General features: G+C 35.6%; 1 protein-coding gene across 5 annotated transcripts in view; it reads left to right on the top strand.

The window, feature by feature from the left end:
* The window catches only part of ABCC9 (ATP binding cassette subfamily C member 9), a 129,161-nt gene extending 107,489 nt beyond the window's left edge, over positions 1-21,672 (top strand). For all 5 annotated transcript variants that reach the window (XM_042991910.1, XM_042991911.1, XM_042991912.1 and 2 more), the window contains 9 exons: positions 4,176-4,277; positions 4,859-4,979; positions 6,287-6,417; positions 7,140-7,218; positions 9,106-9,214; positions 11,172-11,275; positions 13,850-13,983; positions 15,969-16,031; positions 21,007-21,672. In XM_042991910.1, coding sequence (XP_042847844.1) covers positions 4,176-4,277; positions 4,859-4,979; positions 6,287-6,417; positions 7,140-7,218; positions 9,106-9,214; positions 11,172-11,275; positions 13,850-13,983; positions 15,969-16,031; positions 21,007-21,144 — 981 coding nt within the window. In that variant the 3' untranslated portion in view covers positions 21,145-21,672. The remainder of the gene's footprint in view (positions 1-4,175; positions 4,278-4,858; positions 4,980-6,286; positions 6,418-7,139; positions 7,219-9,105; positions 9,215-11,171; positions 11,276-13,849; positions 13,984-15,968; positions 16,032-21,006) is intronic.
* Positions 21,673-25,158: the final 3,486 nt, after the last annotated feature.

Genomic DNA, 25,158 nt, shown 5'->3' with positions numbered 1-25,158 from the left:
AAAGAATATTTTTATAATAAATAAAATAACTTTGATATAGCTTTGATATAGGTACAGACATCCTGGCTTTTAAGCCCTCCTATCTATTCGAATTTAGTGGACTGTAGATTTTGAAAATGGGTTCATCCACTGAAAATGTGCTATAAATGTACTTTAAGAAGCTATGCCTTATCACTGAGATGTCAAAAACATTATCTCTTAAAACCAAAAAACCAAAAACATTATCTCTTATAAGTAAATTTTGGTATATTTTATTTACTGTGATCATAATTAAAATAATAGTGTCTAATTATCATACTGGAAACCTTACAAGCAGTTTTAAAAACATTAGCCATATGAAAGAGAGCCAGAAAATATATATTAACTCAAACTTATTGATCAGCCTTTTCCTTTCCCTCCTTCATCTGTTTTTACTTCTCTTGCTGGCTTTATTGCCAGGGTAAACTATCTATTACCAGAATTACCATTTTAATGTAATAGAAAATAATTTAAATAATCATCTAATTGCATTTACCATTTAGTTCTATAACAAGTGAATCTAAGCCCCAATATAAAGTATAACGATTCCATAGTCATTTTAATGGAAGGGGAGAGGGGTGAGAGAAAGAGAAAAAGAGAGAAGGAGACAGAGCGATTGAGTACATAATGTTTTGCATTTCCTTTATAATGTTTATATTAGGGCTACTGTCTAATTTCCATTGTTGAGACTCAGTGATTATTTTGTTGTTATATTTTTAAAAGAATGTATGCAATTTTGAAAAAGAAAAGCAAAGCTGGAGGCATCACAATTCTGGATAAAGCTGTAGTGATCAAGACAGTATGGTACTGGTATAAAAACAGACACACAGATCAATGGAACAGAATAGAAAACCCAGAAATGGACCCACAACTATATGGTCAACTCATCTTTGACAAAGCAAGAAAAAATATCCAATGGAAAAAGTCTCTTCCACAAAGGTATTGGAAAAACTGGGCAGCAACACGCAGAAGAATGAAACTGGACCACTTTCTTACATCACACACAAGAATATATTCAAAATGGATGAAACACCTAAATATAAGACAGGAAACTATCAAAATCCTTGAGGAGAACAGAGGCAGCAACCTCTTTGACATCAGCCATAGCAACTTCTTACTAGATATGTCTAGGGATGCAAGGGAAACAAAAGCAAACATGAATGTTGGGACCTCATTAAGATAAAAGGCTTCTGCACAGCAGAAAGATAAAGGGTTAGTATCCAAAATCTATAAAGAACTTATCGAACTCAACACCTAAAAACCAAATAATCCAGTTAAGGCATGGGCAGAAAACATGAATAGACACTTTTCCAAAGAAGACATCCAGATGGCTAAAGACACATGAAAAGATGCTCAGTTTAATTCATCATCAGGGAAATACAAATCAAAACCACGAGATACCATCTCATACCTTCAGAATGGCTAAAATTAACAACACAGGAAACAACAGATGTTGGCGAAGATGTGGAGAAAAGGGAGCCCCCTTACACTGCTGGTGGCAATACAAACTGGTGCAACCATCCTGGGAAACAATATGGAGGTTCCTCAAAAAATTAAAAATAGAACCACCCTATGATCCAGCAATTATACTGCTAGATATTTACCTAAAAGATACAAAAATACTGATTCGAAGGGACAAATGCATCCAGATGTTTTTAGCAGCATTATCAACAAGAGCCAAACTATGGAAAAAGCCCAAATTTCCATCAACTGATTAATGGATAAAGAAGTTGTAGTAGACATATATAATGGAATATTACTCAGCCATAAAAAAGAATGAAATCTTGCCATTTGCAACAACATGGATGAAGCTAGAGTGTATCATGCTAACTGAATTAAGTCAATCAGAGAAAGACACATACCATATACGATTTCACACATATGTGGATTTTCAGAAATGAAGCAGATGAATATGGTAGGGGTGGGGGAAAGAGAGAGGCAAACCATAAAACGGACTGTAAACTATAAAGAACAAACAGGGTGGCTGGACAGAAGGTTGGGGGGATGGGTTAAATGGGTGATGGGCATTAAGGAGGACACTTGTAATGAGCACTGGGTGCTGTATGTAAGTGATGAATGACTAAATTCTATTCCCGAAACTAATATTATACTATATGTTAACTAAATGGAATTTAAGACTTGAAAATAAATGAGTGAATGTATGAATAAATCAATAGATGAATGAATGAGGCTCTTCTTCCCAATAAGGCCAGCTGGGAGAAAGTAGAGAATAGAAATTAATAAAAATGTGCCTTGTTTCAAAGCCTTAATGTGTACATTACCCACAGAAATTTCTCAGAAGCTGAATGGTGTATTTATTTATATCAAACTGAGAAGGAGGACCTTGCTCAAAGTATCCCCTGATACTAACTTGCTTTCTGGTACTTATCACAGAAACTTTTTATAAGTCCTTTTTAAAAAGATAATATAGAAATTACAAATTTACAGCATAACTTCAAAAGTACTAACTTTAGACAGAGGGCTGGAAGGAAAAATTCATATTGCTGTAAATATTTTAGAAGTATTTTGGGAGCATGTTGGCAATTGTAAGATGTAAGAGTGGCCCAGACTGGTTAGATTATGCATCCATGTAGTTGTTGCTTCAACTAAAGGGAAAATGAAGAAGAACTGTCTAATTGGGATGTGACAAGTTGTTAACACATGGTCCCATTGGAAGAAGCAATCCAAGGAGCATTTACTACCTCTTTGGAATTTACTGCCTCAAGAGAGTAACTCTGCATGATTTCTTTCTTTATTCTTTATAAAGATCATGGGAATCATTATGGAATTAAATTTTAGTGCCTCTTTTAACCTTTGATGTTTTATGATGCACATAAACTTCTAAGCTTGCTTCAAACGTTTGAAAATCATCCAGAGGAAAAAAGACATCCTGATACATGGAGGTGGTGAAATCTAACGGGCATTTAATCTTTTTTAGTCCTTTCAAAGTCTTTGAATTAGGTATCATTTCTATTTTCCACAGAAACTGAGTTTTAAAGGGGTTTAAATTATTTGTCTGGTAATTGGCAAAGTCAGGGTCTGGGCCCAGATCTCTGATTTCAAGGCTGGGATTACTGATTGCTCCTCAAGAACTAGGTCTTTGGAACTGTTTTAAAAAGAGTTAGGAAAGCTCACATGGGAGATGATTTGAGTAACTTCACTTGTTACTCCAGCATGTTAAGCAGTCCATTACTGTCATTAAAGTCTTTTTTTTTTTTTTTTGCTGTCATTAATGTCTTAGCATCTAGTTATTTGGCTTTTTTTTTTTTGAGGGATCAGAGACATATCTCAACTTGAAAGGTCACAAGTGAGATGAGACTTAAAATAACTGTAGAAGTGCTCATGCCTGAAATGCTACCTGCTTCTGGAACATGTGACTCATCAGCATGAAAAGTTTGGAAGATTTCTTTTACAAATGATAAGACATAACAATGACTAAGAGTGCTGGGAAATGGAAGGAACAAGGTGTTTGAAAATGGATGGTTGTGCCCTGTTTCTTATTTGAGATAAAGACTGGCCTCAGTGAACTTTTAAAAATTTCACAAAAGAGTTTACCATTGAGTCATAGCTCATCCAGATGCTCTAAGACAGGCCCACACTTCCCATTTAAGAACAAATATAAACCCTTATCCTTATTTACATGGAATCTGGAGACTTAATGTCCCAAACTCTAAGCCTAGATATTTGACAAACAGTTTAGACAAGAATCTAAAGTTAACCAGATGCAAATTTCTGCCAAGCCCTTACTATATAGCACAAGGGAGCTAGATCACAACCCTGACATAAGCACACATGAAATTGAAGGTAGTAAATCAAGTTTCGAAATAATTACTTGTCCGGCAACACAATGCTATAGCAAGGGTGGGGGAGGAGAAAAAGAAACCCTATGTCTGATCCTGGTGGTGCCACCAACTGCAGCTTAATTTCCGGCAAGTTAACTTGTATGAATCCATTTCTGCACAGATGCAATGAGAGTGCTGAATTACTCCCACTCCAGCCCTAATATTGTGAGTTGTCATTCATCCACATCTTAGGTAACCTTCCCCTGAAATTTATGTGTACTGTCTTAGTACCCACCTCTCTAAATTGATTGGTACCTTTTGTTTGAGAACTCGACGAAAATCTTTTAGCATTTTTTTTTACTTGCTCCTTTTTAGGATTATTTGGGAGCTTGCATTGTCCTCACTGCTTCCATTGCATCCATCAGCGGGTCTTCCAATTCTGGATTGGTGGGCTTGGGTCTTCTGTATGCACTTACGGTAGGTATGGATGAAAATGTCTCTTTTCATGTAGTGTTGGAGGTGCTTTCTATAGTCATCGTCAGTTCTTATTCATGGATGTTAGAGGAGCAGTTTGAAATTCATAATGAAATGACATCTTGCAAATAATGGTAGGATGGGGCACAAGCTCAGCATTTTAGGACAGTGTGGATTCAGTTCTTATACTGTGAGTCAGTTTTTAGAAACTGCTCAAACTCTATGGTGATAGCACTCCCGAGGTGTGAAGTCCCTGTCCTAAGTCGTTCACAACCCATTCTGAGAAACTAAAATGAATATGAATATAAATGAGAGAAGTACAAACAGGTAATACAACTTGTGCAGGGAAGCAGGGGACAGTTTACACAACACTGACATTTGAGGACACTTGAAGAAGAGTGGACACTTTCTTTGCCTGCTTTATCCCATGATACCCTCCCTGGTCTCTGATATCTTGCAGCACTTATAAGTCATAGCACATGATGTACACTAACTGTCCAAGTCATCCTATCCTAAAATATCCAGTGATTACAAAGATTGCTACTTTATTTTAAACGTGTTAACTTTTTTGTCACCTGACACAGATAACCAATTATTTGAATTGGGTTGTGAGGAACTTGGCTGACCTGGAGGTCCAAATGGGGGCAGTGAAGAAAGTGAACAGTTTCTTAACTATGGAGTCTGAGAACTATGAAGGCACCATGGGTATTGTTCTGAATATTATTTTGTTTCACTTAAGTGTTTATTTTATATAAATGATAGTTGTGTGTCAGACACTGTCTTTTTTGCTTTTGTTTTCCACTTTAATATCCAGAGAATCCCTTCTCATCTTGACTTTGCTTTATAAGGTATACCTGAAATAATATGACTACTTAGGCCTGAAAAGTTTTGGATACAACCAGAATCCAAATAGATATTACTTAGTAATATTTAAAGAGAATTATAAAAAGTATTTGGACTTTATTACATTAGTTACCAGCCTAAACTATGTACTATTGTGTTTTCTTTCTCAAGATCAATTTAACTTAGATGTCAAGAAACTTGGATCTTAAAACTACTCACTGAGATTCTCAGCTTTGCTAGAATAAAATTGGCAGGAAATTCAATACTGAAGACGGAATGATCTTTCTTAATTTCATGCTTAAAATGCATTCTTCTGCCTAAATACTTCAATAGCTATCCAGATCTTCAAGGACAGAACCCAGATAAGTTAAGCTAAGATCACTAGACTCCTCATTAGTCGATCCTTACCCACCTACCCTAGTCTCATCTCTCATCATCTATCTACACACCTTTTACTCTGGCCATACCAACATACTATGGTTTCTTTCTATGGTTTCCTTTTTATCTTTTTTTCTCTTTATATATATTTGAAACAAATTTCACCACCCCTTATCCTTGTAAGACTCATCTCAGCCACCATCTCCTCTGGAAACCCTCCCGGAACTCTCAGGTTACCACCATCTGTGCTCCCAGAGCACCTTGGGTTGGCCTCCATCACTGACTCTCCTTGCAGTGTTGCAGACACCAACTTACTTGTATGCTTCCCCCAGGACACAGTGAGCACCATGAGGTGTGTCTTTCATCTCCATATTTCCAACACATTGCACAATACCTCTCACATTTTAAGTACTCAGATGTCTCATGACTGACTGACTGAACAAAGGAATGAATAACTATCTTAAAGAGAATCAAGTTATGGAATGCAGAAAAAACATGATAGTTCATGCTCCAAAACAAACACAAAATAACTATTTTGGAAGTTCTTAATCAATAGGCCTTTACTCTGAATGTAATTTTAATTTTAAAAAGACATAGCATTTGGTTCAGTATTACTTTAAATTTACCAAAAAAGTATATGTTTGTATGTATAAATGTATATCAGTATGCGTATGTTTCTTTCTGTCACTATCTCCTTCCTTTTCTCTCTCTCTCTGTCCCTTTCTCCCTCCCTCCATTCCACTCTCTCTTCCTCTCTCTCTGACTTCCCCTACTCCACCCTCACCCCCCAGACCCTTCTCAAGTTCCAGAACATTGGCCACAGGAAGGGGAGATCAAGATTCATGATCTGTGTGTCAGATACGAAAATAATCTGAAACCTGTTCTTAAACACGTCAAGGCTTACATCAAACCTGGGCAAAAGGTATGGAATTCATTGCCATTTGTTTCATACAAAACCTTTGATGGAGCCATTTTATCACTACCTAAGCTCTTCAGACATCCAGCCAAGTACATTCTCACTGGGCTCATGTAACACTCCTGGTACTTTACAGATCAAATTATCTACATAAAAGAGAGGGGAGATAGGATCAGGATAAAATACATGTTCTCTAAGTTATATTGCCATTCATTAGTCTCCCACGAAGATCAGGGAAATCAACAATACATGTGTTTTTCCAAATTTTTGGCTTCTGGCTCAAAGCCATATTGGACATCCCCTTGAGAAATTTTGCATTTGTACTAGCTCTAGTCCCAAAATGGTTTGTTTTAGTTACTTTAAAAAGAGAAAATGTGCAGAAAAAAATTGAATCAGTCTTGTTTGTTATAATATCATCACTTCTAAGATAAAGTTGAATACTTACTTATTAGACCAACAATACACTAAACACAAAAATTAAGCCATAAAGGAAAAACAACACAACCACATACACATAAAAAGAGCTAGAATGAAGTCATTGAAGATTGGTGAGGATTCTATGTTTTCATCTTAATGATAATACATAAAGGAACCCTAGGAAAAGAATAATGATTTATTATAACTATTTAAATGGAAATGCAGTTTCACCATGGTATCTTGTCTAAATTAAAACTACTTTTGCCCATTTTCTGTGTCCTCTTCTCTTTGGGTGACATTTGGTTTTTTAGGTGGGCATATGTGGCCGAACTGGCAGTGGGAAATCATCATTATCTCTGGCTTTCTTCAGAATGGTTGATATATTTGATGGTGAGTTACTAACTCAGTTTTTTTTCATGACTATGTGGTGATTTTCCTTAAAAAAATGCAACATCAACTTACCTAATCCTGCAGAAATAACAAGCGAATATTTATAAGGACTTTGTGTCCTGCAACCCATGGCTTGAGGTAGGTGTCCCAGATAAACACTCTAGAAGTAAAGAATGAACATAGAATTGCTAATAAAATTATTAGCCTTGAACTCAACTCTAGAGACTGTTATTGAAGAATTCTAATAAACTGGTAAAACGAAAACAGTACCATCCATTTTGAACAGCAGTAGATTCAGGTCGCATTTTAAGAGAAAGGAATAGGGGAAACTAAAAATATATCCATTCCCATCAAAGGAAAAAAATGCAAGGAGATAAGTAATCTACATTATTAATTTTGCTGCATGACTCTTACTATCATCTTAGTAACATGGTTTAATGATGTTGAACATTTTGTGAGGCAGCAAAGCTGCAAACTGCCAAGCACATGTTGAAAACATACAAAAATATTTATGCATCCACAAAATTACTAATAATATGATACGTGGAAATAATTTAATCTTTGCTTTAGAAAAAATATGTCACATTATTTAGTCTATCAAGTGGCCTATAAATAGCCCAGCACATAAGCAATCTTGAATAAAAGGGGATCCAGCAATGTGCTTGATCATGAGCTCAAGGAAGTGCTTCCTATTATTATCTGAAATGATTATGCTGACAATTATAGTACTTCACATTTTTATTATACTTGACAGTTTATATTACTTAATGTAATCTACACAACAGCTTTGTGAGATAAAGAGGTCAGTTTATGAACAGCGCAGATGAACAGGAATTGAAGTCTCTTCAGGGTTTAGACTCAGAAGCAGAGTAGGCATCAGCCACTGGGTTAGCAGCCTGCCCTTCCATGGCAAGTAATAATACACAGGTACTTTGAGGACTTTCAGTGGCTTTGCATTGTAAGTCAATGACATAATCCAAAGACAATTGATTGACACTTTTCATTCAAAAAACAAAAACAAAAAACCTGTGGCTGTAACTGTACATATTAGATTAGCCTTTTCCTTCCTCACGAATCCAGAAACATGATTTTAGGCTCCATGTGAACTTTCAATGACTGATTCTCTTATTTAGCATTAAGCTATTAAGATTTTTATAGATAATGTGGTACTCCCAAAAGAAAGTTTAAGTTGATCACTTTGCTTCTTCTTGAATCTAAATCTAGCTGGAAAAGAGACTCCCACCTGCCATTTTTCACCTGGCCACTCATTTCATAGGGCAATACTGTCTTTACACAAAGTGATATGATAAAATAGCTTATCAGTTTGAGGAAAAAACATCAAGATTGCACAAGTCTCTGATAAGTCTAAACACAGTATGGAGAAATTCATTAAAATTTGATTTGTATGTCATAGAATTTCCTTTCTTATTTGCAAAGCAATGTTCTGTTCAATCAATACAAGAGTAAATAATTTAGATAAAAATCACTGTCTTCAAGGAGTTATCATTGTGGTTAGGAGAAAAAGACAATTAAAACAGATAGGTAAATGTATATAGAATATCTTGTGAAGGAAAATAAACAGGGAAGGAGGGTAAAGGAATATCAGAAGAAAGAAGACCCATTAAGGAGAAAAAGTACTTTTGGTTTGTATGAACCACAGAAATTGAATAGAAACTGAGAATCTCTTTAAGGGAAAATACATAAGATAAAATATCACCAAAATGTATATTTTTCTTAGAGATGCATAATGATGTTTTTAATACTTAAATGGAAAGCTTTATCTTCTGAGTTTCAACCCTGAACCCGGCAAGTACTTTCAATTTGTAAATAATATTGTTTTTCTTTTGATTTTCCTACGTGCTTATAATTTTTGTTTCTCTTTAACAGGAAAGATTGTCATTGATGGGATAGACATTTCAAAACTACCACTGCACACACTACGTTCTAGACTTTCAATCATTTTGCAGGATCCAATACTATTCAGTGGTTCTATTAGGTAGGTGATGTATTCAACAGAAACCTGTATGCCTCAGGATTTACCTTTTGGCTCATGGGAGGGTTTTACTCAGAACTGTTTTTCAGGTAGGTGTGAATGATGTTATCAGGATGATAAGATCAGAGAGGTACCTGGCTGTCTCAGTGGATAGAGCAAGCCACTTGATCTCAGGGCTGTGAATTCAAGCCCCACATTGGGTGTGGCCCTACTTAAAATACAATTTTGTTTTTAATTAAAAATAAAAAAGCAATCAAACAAACAAAATAAGGATGATAAGATCAAATATTCTGACCAACAGTTTGGATTGGGAAACCCTAGAGTTGCTAAATTAACCTATAGAAGCCAGTCCCTTATATATTTCTAGGAGCTCTGCTCTTTAAGTTTGACTCCACAAAAGCTACTTTTTCTTCTGTACTTGGAGCAGCGATTGTTGACAGACATTTCTAAGGTGTTCTGCCTTTACAGATATCCTGCCTATTGCTTATGCGTCTGGCCTGGGCTCAGCAGATATTAAGTTCAGTGAATCCCTTGGCTCCCCTATCCCTCACAATTACTCTTTCAGCCAAAATTGCTTTTAAGAAGCCGCTACAATCTTCTCGATACCTAGTTTATGGTTTCCCACAGTAAAAAAAGAAAACGAAAGAAAGAAAGAATGGCAGTATCTAGGTATCTACTATCTGCTAAGTGCTTTGAATATATTGTCTCATTAAATCTTCAAAGCATTGCTCTAGTATACATGTTATTATCCTTATTTTACATACGAGAATTTTAAACCTCAGAGAAGCTCTAATTTGTCCATGTTTATACACTTAGTAAGTGGTAGAACTCCAATTCCAAATAATGTTCGTCTGACTCCAAACCCCACCATGGCATTATCTGCCGGGTCATGTCTCTCATTCCATACAACCTTTGTTCTCTCTGGCTCCCCTCCTCTACCTTAATTACAAAGAAGTATTTGCCACTTCTTTTTGTCTTGAAGAGAAAATGTATGTAAGGTTGCTCAATATTCAGCTGTAAAATCATTTTAATTAAAAGTTGTGTAGGGGTACCTTGGTGGCTCAGTGGGTTAAGAGTCCAACTTTGGCTCAGGTCATGATCTCATGGTTTGTGAGTTAGAACTCCACGTTGGGCTCTGTGCTGACAGCTCAGAGCCTGCTTCAGATTCTGTGTCTCCCTCTCTCTCTGCCCCTCCCCCACTCACACTCTCTAAAAAAAAAGAATTTTAAGAAAATAAATAAAAGTTGTGGATGTATCAAGTTATTTAGTGATACCATAGTGAATTTCTATCTCTGAATATATTTATGATGAATACTACTATTGTGGTTGGTGCAGCACAGCTCATCTAAGATATCATTATATGTTCCCATATAATCATCAGTTCTGTGGAAACACTTTGCTAGACATTATTCAAGTTACATTAAATATAATATGAAACAGGATAAATCCACATAATGAATTTTACCATGTCATGTCTCACATATAAATATACTAACTGTATCATCAAAAAACATTGTTCATAACATTGAGGTCATTCATTTATTCATCAAACATGAATTGAATGCCTGCTCTATCCTGAGCACTGTTCTAGGTACCAGGGATATAATAATAACCAAAACAAACAGGACTTAAGATTTTTTTTGAAAAAGAGAAACCACACGTGTGTGAGTGCAGGGGGCCGGGGGTAGAATGAAAGAGAGAGAGAGAGAGAGAGAGAGAGAGAGAGAGAGAGAGAGAATCTTAAGCAGGCTCCATGCCCAGCACAGAGCCAACAAGGGACTCCATCTCACGACCCTGAGATCATGACCTAAGCTGATTTCAAGAGTTGGATGCTTAACCAACTGAGCCACCCGGGTACCCCAGGATTTACATTTTCAGGAAAGAATAGCAATAAGCAAGCATATGTAAAAATTCCTTTATTTTTATTTATTGACTAAATAACTTATTTCTTCCCCTACAGATTTAATTTAGATCCAGAGTGTAAATGCACAGATGACAGACTCTGGGAAGCTCTAGAAATTGCTCAGCTGAAGAATATGGTCAAATCCCTGCCAGGAGGTCTAGGTATATTTTCTAAAGAATACATTTATTTTAATATATGCAATTAATTCTATATATCTCTATCTATATTTTATGCTAGAATTACATAATTCATATTAAATCCCCTTATATTTAAAATAATTTCCAAAAGGTCATTAGTACACTTAAAATCTAATGATTTGCATGGGATGCAAAAGGATGAACCTTATAACAAATTCTGTTCTATATGAACACTCTAAAATATTCCTCTTAATACACTTAACTCTTCAGTCTTTTCACCTTTAGTGGTACAGGTCATTTTAATCAGAATATTTCCTTGTGATCATTCTACTCACATGATATACATGACCTCTAACCCTCAGTAAATGAGTAAAAGGATTGAAGAGGCTACTAAGTTCAAAGTGGAGGTACCATTTAGGAGCAGGCAGTTCTCCACATTGGCAACCATTTTCTTTGTTCCCAAGAGGGACTGTTTCTTATATTTATGTAACATAATTTTGTGAAGACATCATTTTCTATGACCTTGCTGCAGTATCAGTTTTAGCCACCTGTGTAAAGGATAAAACACGTACTCAAACAATCACTGATATAAATTTAGCTCAAGAGTAAGGTGGACAACTTCTGGCAAATAACTGATGACAGAATAAAACAACAACTTGAATAATGAAAGAAAGTGATTAACAAACCAAAACAACAAAGTGTACAATGCAGTCTTCAACTCATAAAAATGAATTATTGTTTTGGACTTAAAATCTGAACTCATTTATGGGGTGCCTGGGTGGCTCAGTCGGTTAAGCATCCGACTTCAGCTCAGGTCACGATCTCACAGTTCGTGGGTTCGAGGGCCGCGTCAGGCTCTGTGCTGACAGCTCGGAGCCTGGAGCCTATTTCAAATTCTGTTTCTCCCTCTGTCTCTGTCCCTCCCCTGTTCATGCTCTGTCTCTGTCTCAAGAATAAATAAACATTTTTTAAAAATCTGAACTCATTTAAGAAAGTAATCAGAAAGATCAGAGCTGGTTGATTAAATTAAATAGTAATAAATTAAATATTAATTTAATTTAATTATTAAGTATTAATAAATTAAACATTTATTAAATTAGATTTTAATAAATAATTTTAATTGTTTTAATGAATAATAAATAAATTTTATTTTATTTTAATTTCAATAAAATTGTTTTAATAAATTTTAATTTTAATAAATAACATGTAGTTCCCATATTGGTTGTGTTATATTGGCATCTAGAAAGAAAATCAGCCTCCAAAATAAAACCATGTTTATTATTAGTTTATTTGGTTAGGAGGACCTACTCAAAAACAATATGATTTTAATTAGGTTCCAAGGCGAAGGCATCCCACAAAGAGAAATTGAGATAGCATGTCTTTAAGGGTAGTTTTATTGACCTTGCCAGTGTTAGACCGTGGGAGCAATTCCAGAGGTCTGGAAGAACTTTCCTATCATAATTTTTGACGTCTCTCATGGTAAGCCCAATAAGTCTACTTGAGAAATTGATAATGCATATATACCCTTCTTGTGGTAGAGACACTCACACCGTTAGTAGTTGGAATACAGGCAATGAAAACTTTATAGTCCTCTTCACTCACATGAAAGATGCATGCACCTGTTTTGAATCATGGGCATGGTGTTCAAGGGTTATGGTACAGTGTAAGCAACAGGAGATTGTATTTACACAATGTAATTGAGTGTTGTTTATGCTCATTGTCCCCATAAAGATTATATCAACTGCTTGATAAAGATCTGGTTCAGGCCAACTCTGATGAAGAATATTCATTACCTCCATCACCCTCCTTATTTATTATGTAAATTAAAATTTGGAGAATAAAGGCATAGCCCCCAAGCATGAAAAATTATAAAAAATTTGATGCAATGAGAATATGATCAATAGAAATTTACCTCCAGGACCCTAAGAAGAAGTGTTTGAAACCTAATAAAAGAGATGTTTTGGAAACAGAATTTATCTTAACTTCATAGTAGGACAGTTTATGACATATGGATGAAAGCAAACAAAAATGATAATGAGGATGTAACATTCATCTATCCATACAATGTTTTATTCAGCCACTATGTCAGATGGACACACTGATGGACAAAAACAAAACCCAGTCCTTAACCACATGGACCTTACAGTCCAGTGGGATGGTATAATGAAAAAAGAATGGATACTAGAGTCAAGAATGTTCTGTTTCTCATCAAGCTCTACTACAAATTAGCTATGTGATTACGGGCAAGCCACTTCATTTCTCTGGGCCTTAGATAATTATAATAAATAATCTCCTTAGATAATTATGTTCAGTAATTAAATGACCTCTAAGGTCTTACAGTCTTCAAGATGCCGAATGTATTTTATATCCTAGTATAAGGAGGTAATTTACAATCTGTTGTCAAAAATAGGATGGCCCAGGATCATCTTCATTTTCCCAAAGTAAAATTCCTCTTTGCCCTCCCACTATGAAATCTTCGCAGCAGTACACTGAGGTCCAGCGTACTCTTGTAGGACATAACTATTTTCCCCTACTTTGCTCAAGGAAAATGTTAGTAGCATTTCTTTAGTGAAATCCTTGCTTCTCTCTCTGATGTAGATGCAGTTGTCACTGAAGGTGGGGAGAACTTTAGCGTTGGACAGAGACAGCTGTTTTGCCTTGCTAGGGCCTTTGTCCGCAAAAGCAGCATTCTCATCATGGACGAAGCAACAGCTTCCATTGACATGGCCACAGTGAGTAGATAATGTGCTCGCTTTTTAAATTGAAGAGTTGGAGAGACACACGTAAAAATTACAACTTAATTTTCCCCAACTGGGTTCAGAATCCTCAGTACTGTTGTTTTGAGTGTCTTCTCATTCATTTCTTTAATCAACGGATGATAGCACATTGAAAGTTATGATAAAGGAGACATGACACTTTTAAAGCAATTCCTACTACCGGTAAACATAAAATAAACTTGCCATCACTTTTTGATAAATTCTTTTTTTAAAAAAAATTATTTTTGAGAGAGAGAGAGCAGAGAAGGGGCAGAGAGAGAAGGGGACAGAGGATCTGAAGTGGCTCTCTGCTATCAACACCGATGTGGGGCTCAAACTCACAAACCATGAGATCATGACTTGAACTGAAGTCGGACACTTCACCACCTGAGCCACCCAGACACCCCAGTTTTTGATAAATTCTTAAAGCAGTAAAATTCCAATGCTCAGTTGACAACAGTACTGTACTGTATTCAAGTGTTCAAGTCTTATGCCATGGAAGTTGTAAAATGAAGTATGCAAATTTCTATTTAATAGAAATTGATAAACAAAATCAATCATTATTTTCTAAAGCAATTTGAAGAAGAAGGATTCACTAGAACTGACAGTGGTCTTCTCAGTGTGATCACAGGAACAAGCCAGAAACTTTAGCTTTTGAAAGAAATTATTTAAAACTGTTAAATACACCCAAGAAGGATCTGTCTAGAAGAATGTGATGGAGTGGAGAAAATGTCACATTAAACCACAAACTGTATGAGCTAGCAATTAATGTTGTTCTTTTACAAGTTAACTTGATATTATACATTTGGCATCAGAAAGGACAAAAATAAAAAACATCCACAAACATACGGTATTCTCTTGCTGCACACTTTAGGTTGGGTAAAAAATATCCAGACATATGAAACAGTTTCATGATTATTAAGAGTCAATTATACATGGAGATGCTAATTTGACATCAGTTCTTTCTAGTAATTCTAATCAATTACAGAAAGTTGTATCTCCTTCTCAAAGTTAACATAATTTGAAGCATATAAAATAGTTTCTAATTAAGCCAATTCACTAAATAAACATAACTACATCAAAATTAGTATTAATTACTAATGACTTATAATATTGGGGATTATCGTAAGTATAATATAGCCTTAAAAGAGATGAGAGAGAAAGGGAGAATGAATTAATGGGCGATAGGCCACCTTAACTGGAAGGAAGTCTTCATATTAAGACTTAGGAGTCTTAGGAATCAGGTTGCCTGGGTGGCTCAGTCGGTTAAGTGTCTGACTCTTGATTTGGGCTCAGGTCATGATCTCATGATTTGTGGGATCGAGCCTCATGAGGCTCTGCACTGACAGCATGGAGCCTGCTTGGGATTCTTTCTCTGCCCTTCCCTGATCGCTCGCTCTCTCCCTCTCTCAAAATAAATAAATAAACTTAAGAAGACTTAGGAATCAAGTTTTCCTCTAGGAGAGAGAGAATCATTACCCAAAACATCTTTCAGGGTATAATGGTAACAGTTTGTAGTGAGGATAAAAATGGTTTTTGCCTAGATGGTTCTTCTTTTATGGGTCAAAATCTGAATTGGGGCATGTATTTTTACTTTTTCCCTTTTCTAACCCAAAGATTAACACCATTTTAGGGTTTTATTAGTTTTGAATACATACTGTTCGGTATAACTCAAGTGAGCATTTCCATGCCCATTTAATTTCATTTTCCCCTTCCAGTTCCCTGGTTAACAAGTCTATCAGTCATTCTGGGTTGATCACTGAGTTTTATTGGCCTTTTGAAGACACATACAGAACCCAGCATAAGCTTGCTGCTGGCACTGCCCGCTGTCATACCTTCCTCAGAAGACAAGAGCCGGGAATTCTCAGAAGCCTGGGGGTCTTTGGTCTTAGGGAGGAATAGTATGGCAAGAAAAAGAAGTCCAGAGAAAATTCAGACTTAATTTATTTATTTTTTGACAGGAAAACATTTTGCAGAAAGTGGTAATGACGGCTTTTGCAGACCGCACTGTTGTTACAATAGCTGTAAGTATTGGAGACAGGGTTATTTATTCCTCTTTGGGTTTTGTTCCAAGATTCAATAATCTTAACTTTTGGGCAATTCAAGTATACGCACGTTGAATGATATATTTCTCTGCCAGTGCTTCTGTGTGTGTGAAACACACACACACATACACACAGCTATGCTCTAAAAGTCTTTATATTGTTTTTCCCCAAACTGTCTGTTCTGCCTACCTCCCCTAATGATGTGATATCCTAAATCTAAGGATTCCAGCAGGAATGCCTGTGTTTTTTCACCAGACACAGATGGTAATTCACATGGGGTAATTCTCTTTTTGATAATCTGATCATCTGATGAGCAGTTTCAGAAGCAAAATTCTTCAAAATGACTACCAATTCTGCTACTACTTACACTTAATTTCTATGTCTCTATTCATTTAACTGTTTAAACAAGAAAGAAATCAATGAGATACAGCTGAGGCAGATACTTTCTCTGAGCACCAAATTGAAGGATCGCTCACATCTTTGTATTTGTCATAGCTTACTTAATGTAGGCCATGGTTTTCTTCTTCCTGTCTGCAGATGGATGGTTTCTTGCTCGCATTTAGGCTTAATGTTTAACAATAACTTTTTTAAATGAATCACCTGGACATTTTCCGTCTTGCTGACTCTTGTCTTTCCATTTCTCTTTTCTCTCCAGCACCGTGTCTCTTCTATTTTGGATGCAGGTCTTGTTTTAGTCTTCTCTGAGGGTATTTTAGTGGAGTGTGATAATGTTCCAAACTTGCTCGCCCACAAGAATGGCCTCTTTTCCACTTTGGTGATGACCAACAAGTAGACCGTCATCAGCTCCTCTGCCAACTAGCCCATTCTCTGGTAGTTATCTAGTGGCATCCCCTCAGTCAGGCAGGACTAATGCAGGGATTAAAGGGGATGGGGATATGGTGAAGGAACTGCCTATGGGGTATTCTCATGCAAACCAGCTCAACCTGCTGCTTCAGTTATGTTCAATACTTAATGAAGCACATGCATAATTTTAAGTACGTATATATGCAGGAGGTAGTATTTATGAAAACCCGAGAATCAGATTTACCTCTGTCCTATGGACCAATTTCACTATTCTTTGAGGATATATTGTAAGTGTCCTTAAAAACACTGTACATGTTCCTTATGTGCCCTGAAGATTGCATTATTTAATTTACAGAATTATTTATGTTTAACCGCTGAGTACTGGGAGCTATGTATGAAGTGCTTGTATGCTTCCATTTTTGTGACTGATACATGGGGAAAGAGCACCTTTTGAAGTGCAGCTTTTCTTAAAGTGGTAGGAAATGACTCCCATCAGGGCCCACCTTTTATACACTGGGCCTAGGTAAAGAAAAAGCCACTTTTTTCTCACTTTCCCAATGAACTCTGTCCTGGAGGAGAGTTACCTGATTAAGTCATTCACACTGGAGTGTGAAGGATTTAATGGGTGAGAGAATTAGCTAACTTGAAAAACAGTTCTCTAATATTTTCAAGAATTTTCTCCCTGGAGAAGGTAGGGAGATATTTGGGGGGAGAAAGAACTTCCTGTTGCCCCTAAATGAGCAGGTAAAGGGGTGGGGGAAGCAGACCCTTGCCTACTCAAAAGACTAGTTTTCTGTCTTCTGCATGAAGCATGGTATTGCTGAGTAGCCCCATTTAGTCCACACCTAGATTACTTGAGCATAATTTGTATGTCTTTAAATTTGTTTTTAATCTTTATTTATTTCTGAGAGAGAGAGAGAGATAGAGTGTGAGCAGGGGTGGGGCAGAGGGAGAGGGAGACACAGAATCCGAAGCAGGCTCCAGGCTCTGAGCTGTCAGCACAGAGCCCAACATGGGGCTGGAACTCACAAAGCGCGATATCATGATCTGAGTCAAAGTCGGACACTCAACCTATTAGCCACCCAGGCACCCCATAGCAAAATTTCTATTTTTAACCAAAAAATTATGTTCTCTTTCTTATCTGCCTACATTCACTGAATACTTTTCATAGACTTCTGTATCTTTCACCCATTCTTCATTTCAAGACCACTAATGTAGTCACTAGGATACCTCCCCATTGGAACACAGAAAGCCATGGGTAGGATGAATTACCGTGGGACCAACTTCTCTTAACAGGCTCTTAACAGAAAGAGAAAACCACCAACTTGTGACAGAACCCTTGTAGAATGATTCTCAGCTATGTTAACAGTTACTATTCTTTCTTCCCTGCTAAAAGCTGTTCTGTTAATTTTGTTGACTGAAACTGAAAATAGTGAAAGAACTTCAAAAGACAAATGTCTTTGGGTTCTGAAAGTAAGCCTTCATGCACGAAAATAGTGCATGGCATTTATTTATGAAAGTGATTTATTCTTCACTCTTAATTAATTTCTCTAGAGCATTTCAAAAATTGCATCAATGCTATTATAATTGACACCACAGTTTCTCAAGCAAAAAATATTTTTGATTAATTGAATAGACACCACGTACATATTTCATTGGCCAAGATTTTTCCATGTTTTTATTTTTATTTTTTAAGTAAATGTTATTTTAGTAAAACAAGGCAATGTTTATTATATTCTATTTATGGATTTAAAGGCCAAATTCCTTTTTTAGCATCTATGATATGATTGAAGAATAATCTTTTTTGGAGGGAAAATACACAGCAGATATTAAACAATTCATTAAACTTAAGGTTTTTTTTTTCTAAATGCATGGGTATACAAGTGATTCTGATCTTCTCTCAAAAATAAATAAGCAGTATCCTACAAATTTTGGTAATTCCTAAATATATATCATTCAACATTTATTATTGAGAGACAGAAACAGAGCATGAGCGGGGGAGGGGCAGAGAGCAGAGGTGACACAGAATCTGAAGCAGGCTCCAGGCTCTGAGCTGTCAGCACAGAGCCAGACACGTGGCTCAAACGCACAAACTGCGAGATCATGACCTGAGCTGAAGTCAGATGCTAACAGACTAAACCACCCAGGTGCCCCTATATCATTCATTACTAGTCAGTAAATGATAGGTTTGTTATGGATATTGGAAATACTGGTACATGTTCTAAACTGGCATCTTTATTATACTCCGTATATGTCTTTCTTTTCACCTTTAGCTGTCCACCTATGTCTCTTTGCTTTTCTGAGAGTATAAGCATTGAGACTACTCCATCTACATGGCCCAGGGAAGAAGATAGGCCTTTGTCCCGGGGATGGTTTAGGTTGGATGCTGGGTTGTAAGGAGAAGGAACTTTGGAAAATTGTGTATCAGATAAACAGATGGTTTTTCTGGGTCCGTCACTCCCATCAGCATTCTGATGTTTTGACCTGCATAGTCCACATCCAGTATGGTAGCCCTGAACCATACGTGGCTATTGAACATTCAAAATGTGAGTAGTCGAAATTAAGAGATACTGTAAGTGTGAAACACACAGGATTTCAAGAACTTAGTACTTACAGAAAAATGTAAAAGATATCATTAATAATTTTTAAATTGATTATATATTGAAATATTTTAATGGCTAAAATATATCATTAGAATGGATTTCATGGGATGCCTTGCTGGCTCAATCTGTAGAGCATGCAACTCTTGATGTCAAGGTTATGAGTTCAAACCCCACACTGGGTGTAGAGCTTACTTAAAAAAATCAACTGGATTTAATGTAACTTCAAATAGATCTCACCTGTGTACTTGTGGTTTAAAATGTGGCTTTTAAGAAATTTAAAATTACATGTGTCTCACATTTGTGGTTCACATTATATTTCTATTTCTCAGCACTTATCTTACCAAGAGAAGTGAAAAGCCCACAGCACAGACTTTTCCCTTGTAAATTTTAAAAATAAAAAAAAAATAATAGTGTCTGACATTTAGTATTTGCTTGTATGTGTCAGACAAGATGCTGATTTTTTTTTTTTACATGGATAATCTCATTTGATCCTCACCACCATTCTGTGAGGCAGGTACTATATTATTACCATCATTTTACAGATGTGGAACTTGAGACATACAAAAATTTAGTTTGTTGATCAGGATCGCACAACCAAACATGATGAAACCAAAATACAAGTCCAGTCTAACCTCAAAGTCCATGCTCTTAACCATAACACTAATAATGGTAGGCGAACAATCCTCTAAGGTACCAGATACTCCCTACAAAACAGTTTGATAGCAGGGTGGAAATATCTCATGCTTTGAAGTTAATAAGTCTGGTTTTAATCCTGGTTCTGCTACTTATTATCTATGTGATCTCCTGATTTTGCTTTATCTCTGTGAGCCACAGTGGTCTTGCAAACAAAGCAGAGAGAGATAACACCCACATTTGAGGAATGTTTTGATGATTAACAAGTATGTGTGTGGAGCACTTAATGTATAGCATATGCTCAGTAAGTGATAGTTTTTATTATTATTAGTTACTAATCCCAAAGCTTCTCTCCAAAGGGTACTAGGTGGAAAGAGAGAACAAGTGTGTGGCAGTGATGTCTAAAGACTAAAACATGGCGTGTCTAAAGTCCCAGATAATTCATTCTAATACTGCATGCCAGAATGGATTTCCTCATATTGTGTTCCCAGAATTGAACCACCTTCCAAGGTTCTTCAGATGTGTGTTAGCCCACAAATTAGTTGACTCCACACAAGAGATCGTTTTAGTCTAGACTAAATGATAACCCAACTGGTCCATGATGGTTCTTCTTATCATTTAATTATTTGACAAACAAAATTAGCCTCCTTACACATCCATGACAGTACTGAAACTACTATATTAGCTACACTCAATTTAATACAGCCCATCCCAAACCCAGTTACACTGGCCAGCATTTAAAAGTATGTAAATAATGATATGTTAAATAAGAAAAAGAGGCTGTGTTTTGTGCACCTCCTAGTGCCCTGAGATAAAGAATTGTCCCTGAATAATCGATGAAATATGCATATTCCATAGCTTTGCCTGTACCTTGAAATCTGTAACAAATACATGTTTTTTTTTTTCACTCACAGCATCGGGTTCACACTATTCTGACGGCAGACCTAGTTATTGTGATGAAGCGAGGAAATATTTTAGAATATGACACTCCAGAAAGCCTCTTGGCTAGAGAAGATGGAGTTTTTGCTTCTTTTGTCCGTGCAGACATGTGAAGGGATGTCTTGAAACAATACATGGATTTAAAATAATGCAGTCATAACCTACTTAATGGATCATCAGCTTGACCTTCATAAAGTGGCTTCTTAAATTTTTACTCTTTCGTAAAGCTTATTTGTTGTGTTGTGGGACTTTGTACTTAGCAACAATGTCACTTTACCGATGACACTTTACTGTATTTCCTATATGGATACTTCCTTTTTGTTTTTCTTTCCTAGACTCTACTGCTTAAATAGGTTCATTACTGATGTTTTTCTAATGATTAAGCCACTTTACCTTTAAGAATAGCAGGTTGCATTAAAACATGTAAGCTACTTTAAGTGGTAAGTCAACAGCTATATTTTCTCATAATTTTAAGTCTGTTAAATAGCTCTCAGGTATAGAGGTTATCATGAGTATTCAGTATTGTTGTACTCTTATTTGTAAGAATATATTTTCCTTTTGTTGGTGTCTCCAGTTGTTATTGGAAGAGGATTAAAAGGACAGGTTTTCTAATCAGTGAGAAAATAAAACACTCAAATTCATTATCTACTGAATGTGAATGTTCTGTGTTCATTAGTATTAGTAATACTGATGCTTCCTTAACCAGTTTTTTTTCCCTCATCTAAATTGTTTTCTGTTACCAAGAAGTCACCACATTTATAGTAGCTTTGTAAAGCCAAAGCCTTAACTGGAAAGATCATAAAAAGAGTTTGGATATTTGAAAAAGTATACTCAAGCTTCTGTTTTTCCCTGTCTAGTAAGGAGAGAGTTCTTTTTTTTTTTTTTTTTTTTTTTCAGGAAAGGTATTTTTTTTAATTTTATTTTTTATTTTATTTTATTTTTTATTTTTACCATTCTTTTTTTTTTTAATTTTATTTTTATTTTTTAATATATGAAATTTACTGTCAAATTGGTTTCCATACAACACCCAGTGAGAGAGTTCTTAAGGTATCAGGCATAATGTGGTTTTTCCAGACTAAAGTTCAAAGAATAAATAGATTCAATCCTTCAGTGGCAGGCCAGCTAATGCTCTCTGTGATTTAACTCATCATTAGATGTGTTTATGATTTTGAGCCCTAAAATTCCACATTATTCAAGATTCAAATTTATATTTGCCTATATAAGTATGTATATAACAAGTGTCTATTTCAAGATGGGAGAGTATACCTTTTTTTATGCACAGTGGTGTCACACATGTATCCATTTTGCTCTAATTTTAATGTACATGTAAAAAGGAATCAAAATGTTATTTTAGTATTACTATGTGTGTTAGGAGTGCATCAAAAATGTATGGAATATTAATGCTGTTTTGCTTAAATATAAATTAACAAATTTTAAAATACCAAATTTATCTGCACTTGTCATGCTAGCAGCCAAAGCATTCTACTATAATTCTGTGCCCACGTTGTATAAATACCATTGATTCTCATATGAGGATCCATATGCATTGTTAGATTTTGAAGAATTATGACTGATGGAAAAAGAGAATTTATGCTTCCTCCATATAGTTCTTGTGTTCCATTTATTATATTATGTACTCACTCTTGGGAAATATGTAATACTTATTTATCCAAAATATATGACCTTTACCTGAATATAGAGTCCTGATGTTTACCTAGTAAGTTCCACGAGGACGGACACAATGTCCTATGTTATTTTGCTTGAATTGTCACTCTTTGTTGCATATAAAGAACTTCATTGGGAGAAAAATCCTCTTACTGTTCCCCAAAAGCTAAACAAAATGGAATCAATAACTATTAAATCAATCTTGAAAATATTTTCTAAAATTTCTACCAATCTCCTCCAAGTATTTCTGGCATGGGAATGTTTTACAAGGCTGCATTTACATGACGCTTGTTATCAACTTATAGCTCATTCTCACAGAGAAATGGGGACTTACCCATAAGAGTGATTCCTCACAATATTTGTAAGTTATACTTCTGTACCAGCAATGTCAACAGATCCGCAGCTAATTACAACTAAACCTAGAATCACGTTTATCATTCTAACACCCGAGTGGTCACTGGTTTCCTCATAACTTTTAGTCACTTGAGTGTTTGTTTACAAAACTAAACTGACTGAATAAAGTCAGGGATGATTTTTTAACTGTTTAATCATTTATTATATCACATGTTTGATCTACTGAATATAGAAATGACTCATCTTGAAATAATTCTTTACTAAATAGGTGCATATCTATAAAAGATGAGACTTAACCAAATCAAATTTTACACTCACAAATTTTACATTTAACTAACCAAACTTAATTTTATAAATTTTAATTCCTTAATATTTGATAAAATCAATTAATGCATAAAAATTTATGTGAAAACCAACAAGATAACTAATATCACTGAGAGGTAAAAAAAAATTTCTCTTAAAGGGTTGTGCATCCTCTATTTTTATGCTACTACTCATCATCCATTTAAAAGTCAGCTTAGCGCTAGATTAGATACCAGAAGACTGGTATTTGAGTTCAAGTAACTGATATTTGAGATCTGGGACCATGTCTGTTTTGTCTTTCTGCCCTTTGCATTTAATGGTGTCTAGCTTGCAGTAGGCCCTAATAAGTGTAGATTATTGATCCACTGATTATCTTACCACTAGCCATGTGCCTAGTATTATGGATTATTCCCTTCACCTTCTGTGTTATGTTTATTCTACTGTGAAATTATACTGACTTGGTATTATATCATAAATTACTCTTTTTCTTTGCTTGATTAAATAGGGTTATTATTCATTCACTTACAGTATCATTGGGTATCAACCAAGGTGATCAATAGATGTAAATTAACACCAATTGCTGAGATAATACCCTGCTTTGACAATTTTGTTTCACATTTGCCACAGTCATGCACTTCATTAGTTTTATATATAGGTCCTATGTGGAAGTTTCCATTAAGTGAAACAGCTATATGGATAAATTTTATGACATCTCTAATGAAATGGCTAGATGTCTGGACTTTTCCCTAAGGTTTATTGATCAATTTTTATAGCTGTCTTCCAATGTATCTTTTATCACTTATTTTGTACTACATTCTTTGGAGTTCTGTGATTTATAGTACTATGATAAATCCCTATTGATTTATCTAAAGTTAAAGGCAATCTTCTAACCTTAGCATTTTAGCATAAGAAACAGTAGTCAAGAGGATGGATCCTGTAACTTAAGTTTGATTTCTTCTTTAGTAATTACACATCATTCACAATGGTTTTTCTCAAGCACTAGTAAGGATCACCTGGGTCAAACTTTCCAGTGAAAGGGCTTCTCTTCTGGCAAGTGTCTCCAGATGAGATTCATAACTAGGCAAGTTTGGGAATCACTGACCCACCTCACTCATCACTGTAGTTTCCTTTTGTTATGCATAATGTGAAGTCAGAGAATAGTGAAGGTGATTTTCACATGTTTGCTCTCTTTCCTGACATTACCTTACTCCAGATGTCTAAAACAAGCCTTTCAGTGTCATTGAGTGAACCCCTTAGTTCCATCATTGAAACATATAGTTAAATGAACTGAATGTTACCCAAGAAGATGGGTTCTGAATGTATTTTCTTTTGTTTTGTGGTTTAATCAGCAATATGGAATCTAAGGGGAAAATGTCTTCACAAAAATACAAAGCTTCCCCTGCCCACATCTGAGTTAGGTGTTGAATCATTTGTATGTTATTCTGATGAATTTGGAATCATATTTCCAAATGTTCACAGTCCATAAATGTGAGGGGTTTGGGTAAGTTTCACTGTCGATACCTCACACTGTGGAATGAAGGTGAGTTATCTGCGATGATTATTCACCTTTCCATCTTCACATTTTTTTCTACAGGTGTTTGTCATCATCACTGATACATAAATGTTGATATATTCATTCTATATATCTACTACATAGGATTTAAATTATTTCTTTTTCTACAGGCAGTAGCAAATTTCCCTTTGCCGTTCACACCATGGTCACCAGTGCCTTCTTCCTAAATTGACAAAAAGTCAAAGGAGTCATACCTGGCTAAATAAGTTAGCTGACTCTAAGGAGAATGCTC

Source organism: Panthera tigris, chromosome B4, assembly GCF_018350195.1.
Source record: "Panthera tigris isolate Pti1 chromosome B4, P.tigris_Pti1_mat1.1, whole genome shotgun sequence".
NCBI classification, from domain to species: Eukaryota; Metazoa; Chordata; class Mammalia; order Carnivora; family Felidae; genus Panthera; species Panthera tigris.
The sequence above is the reverse complement of the archived record's forward strand: the minus strand, read 5'-3'. Positions and strand labels throughout refer to the sequence as shown.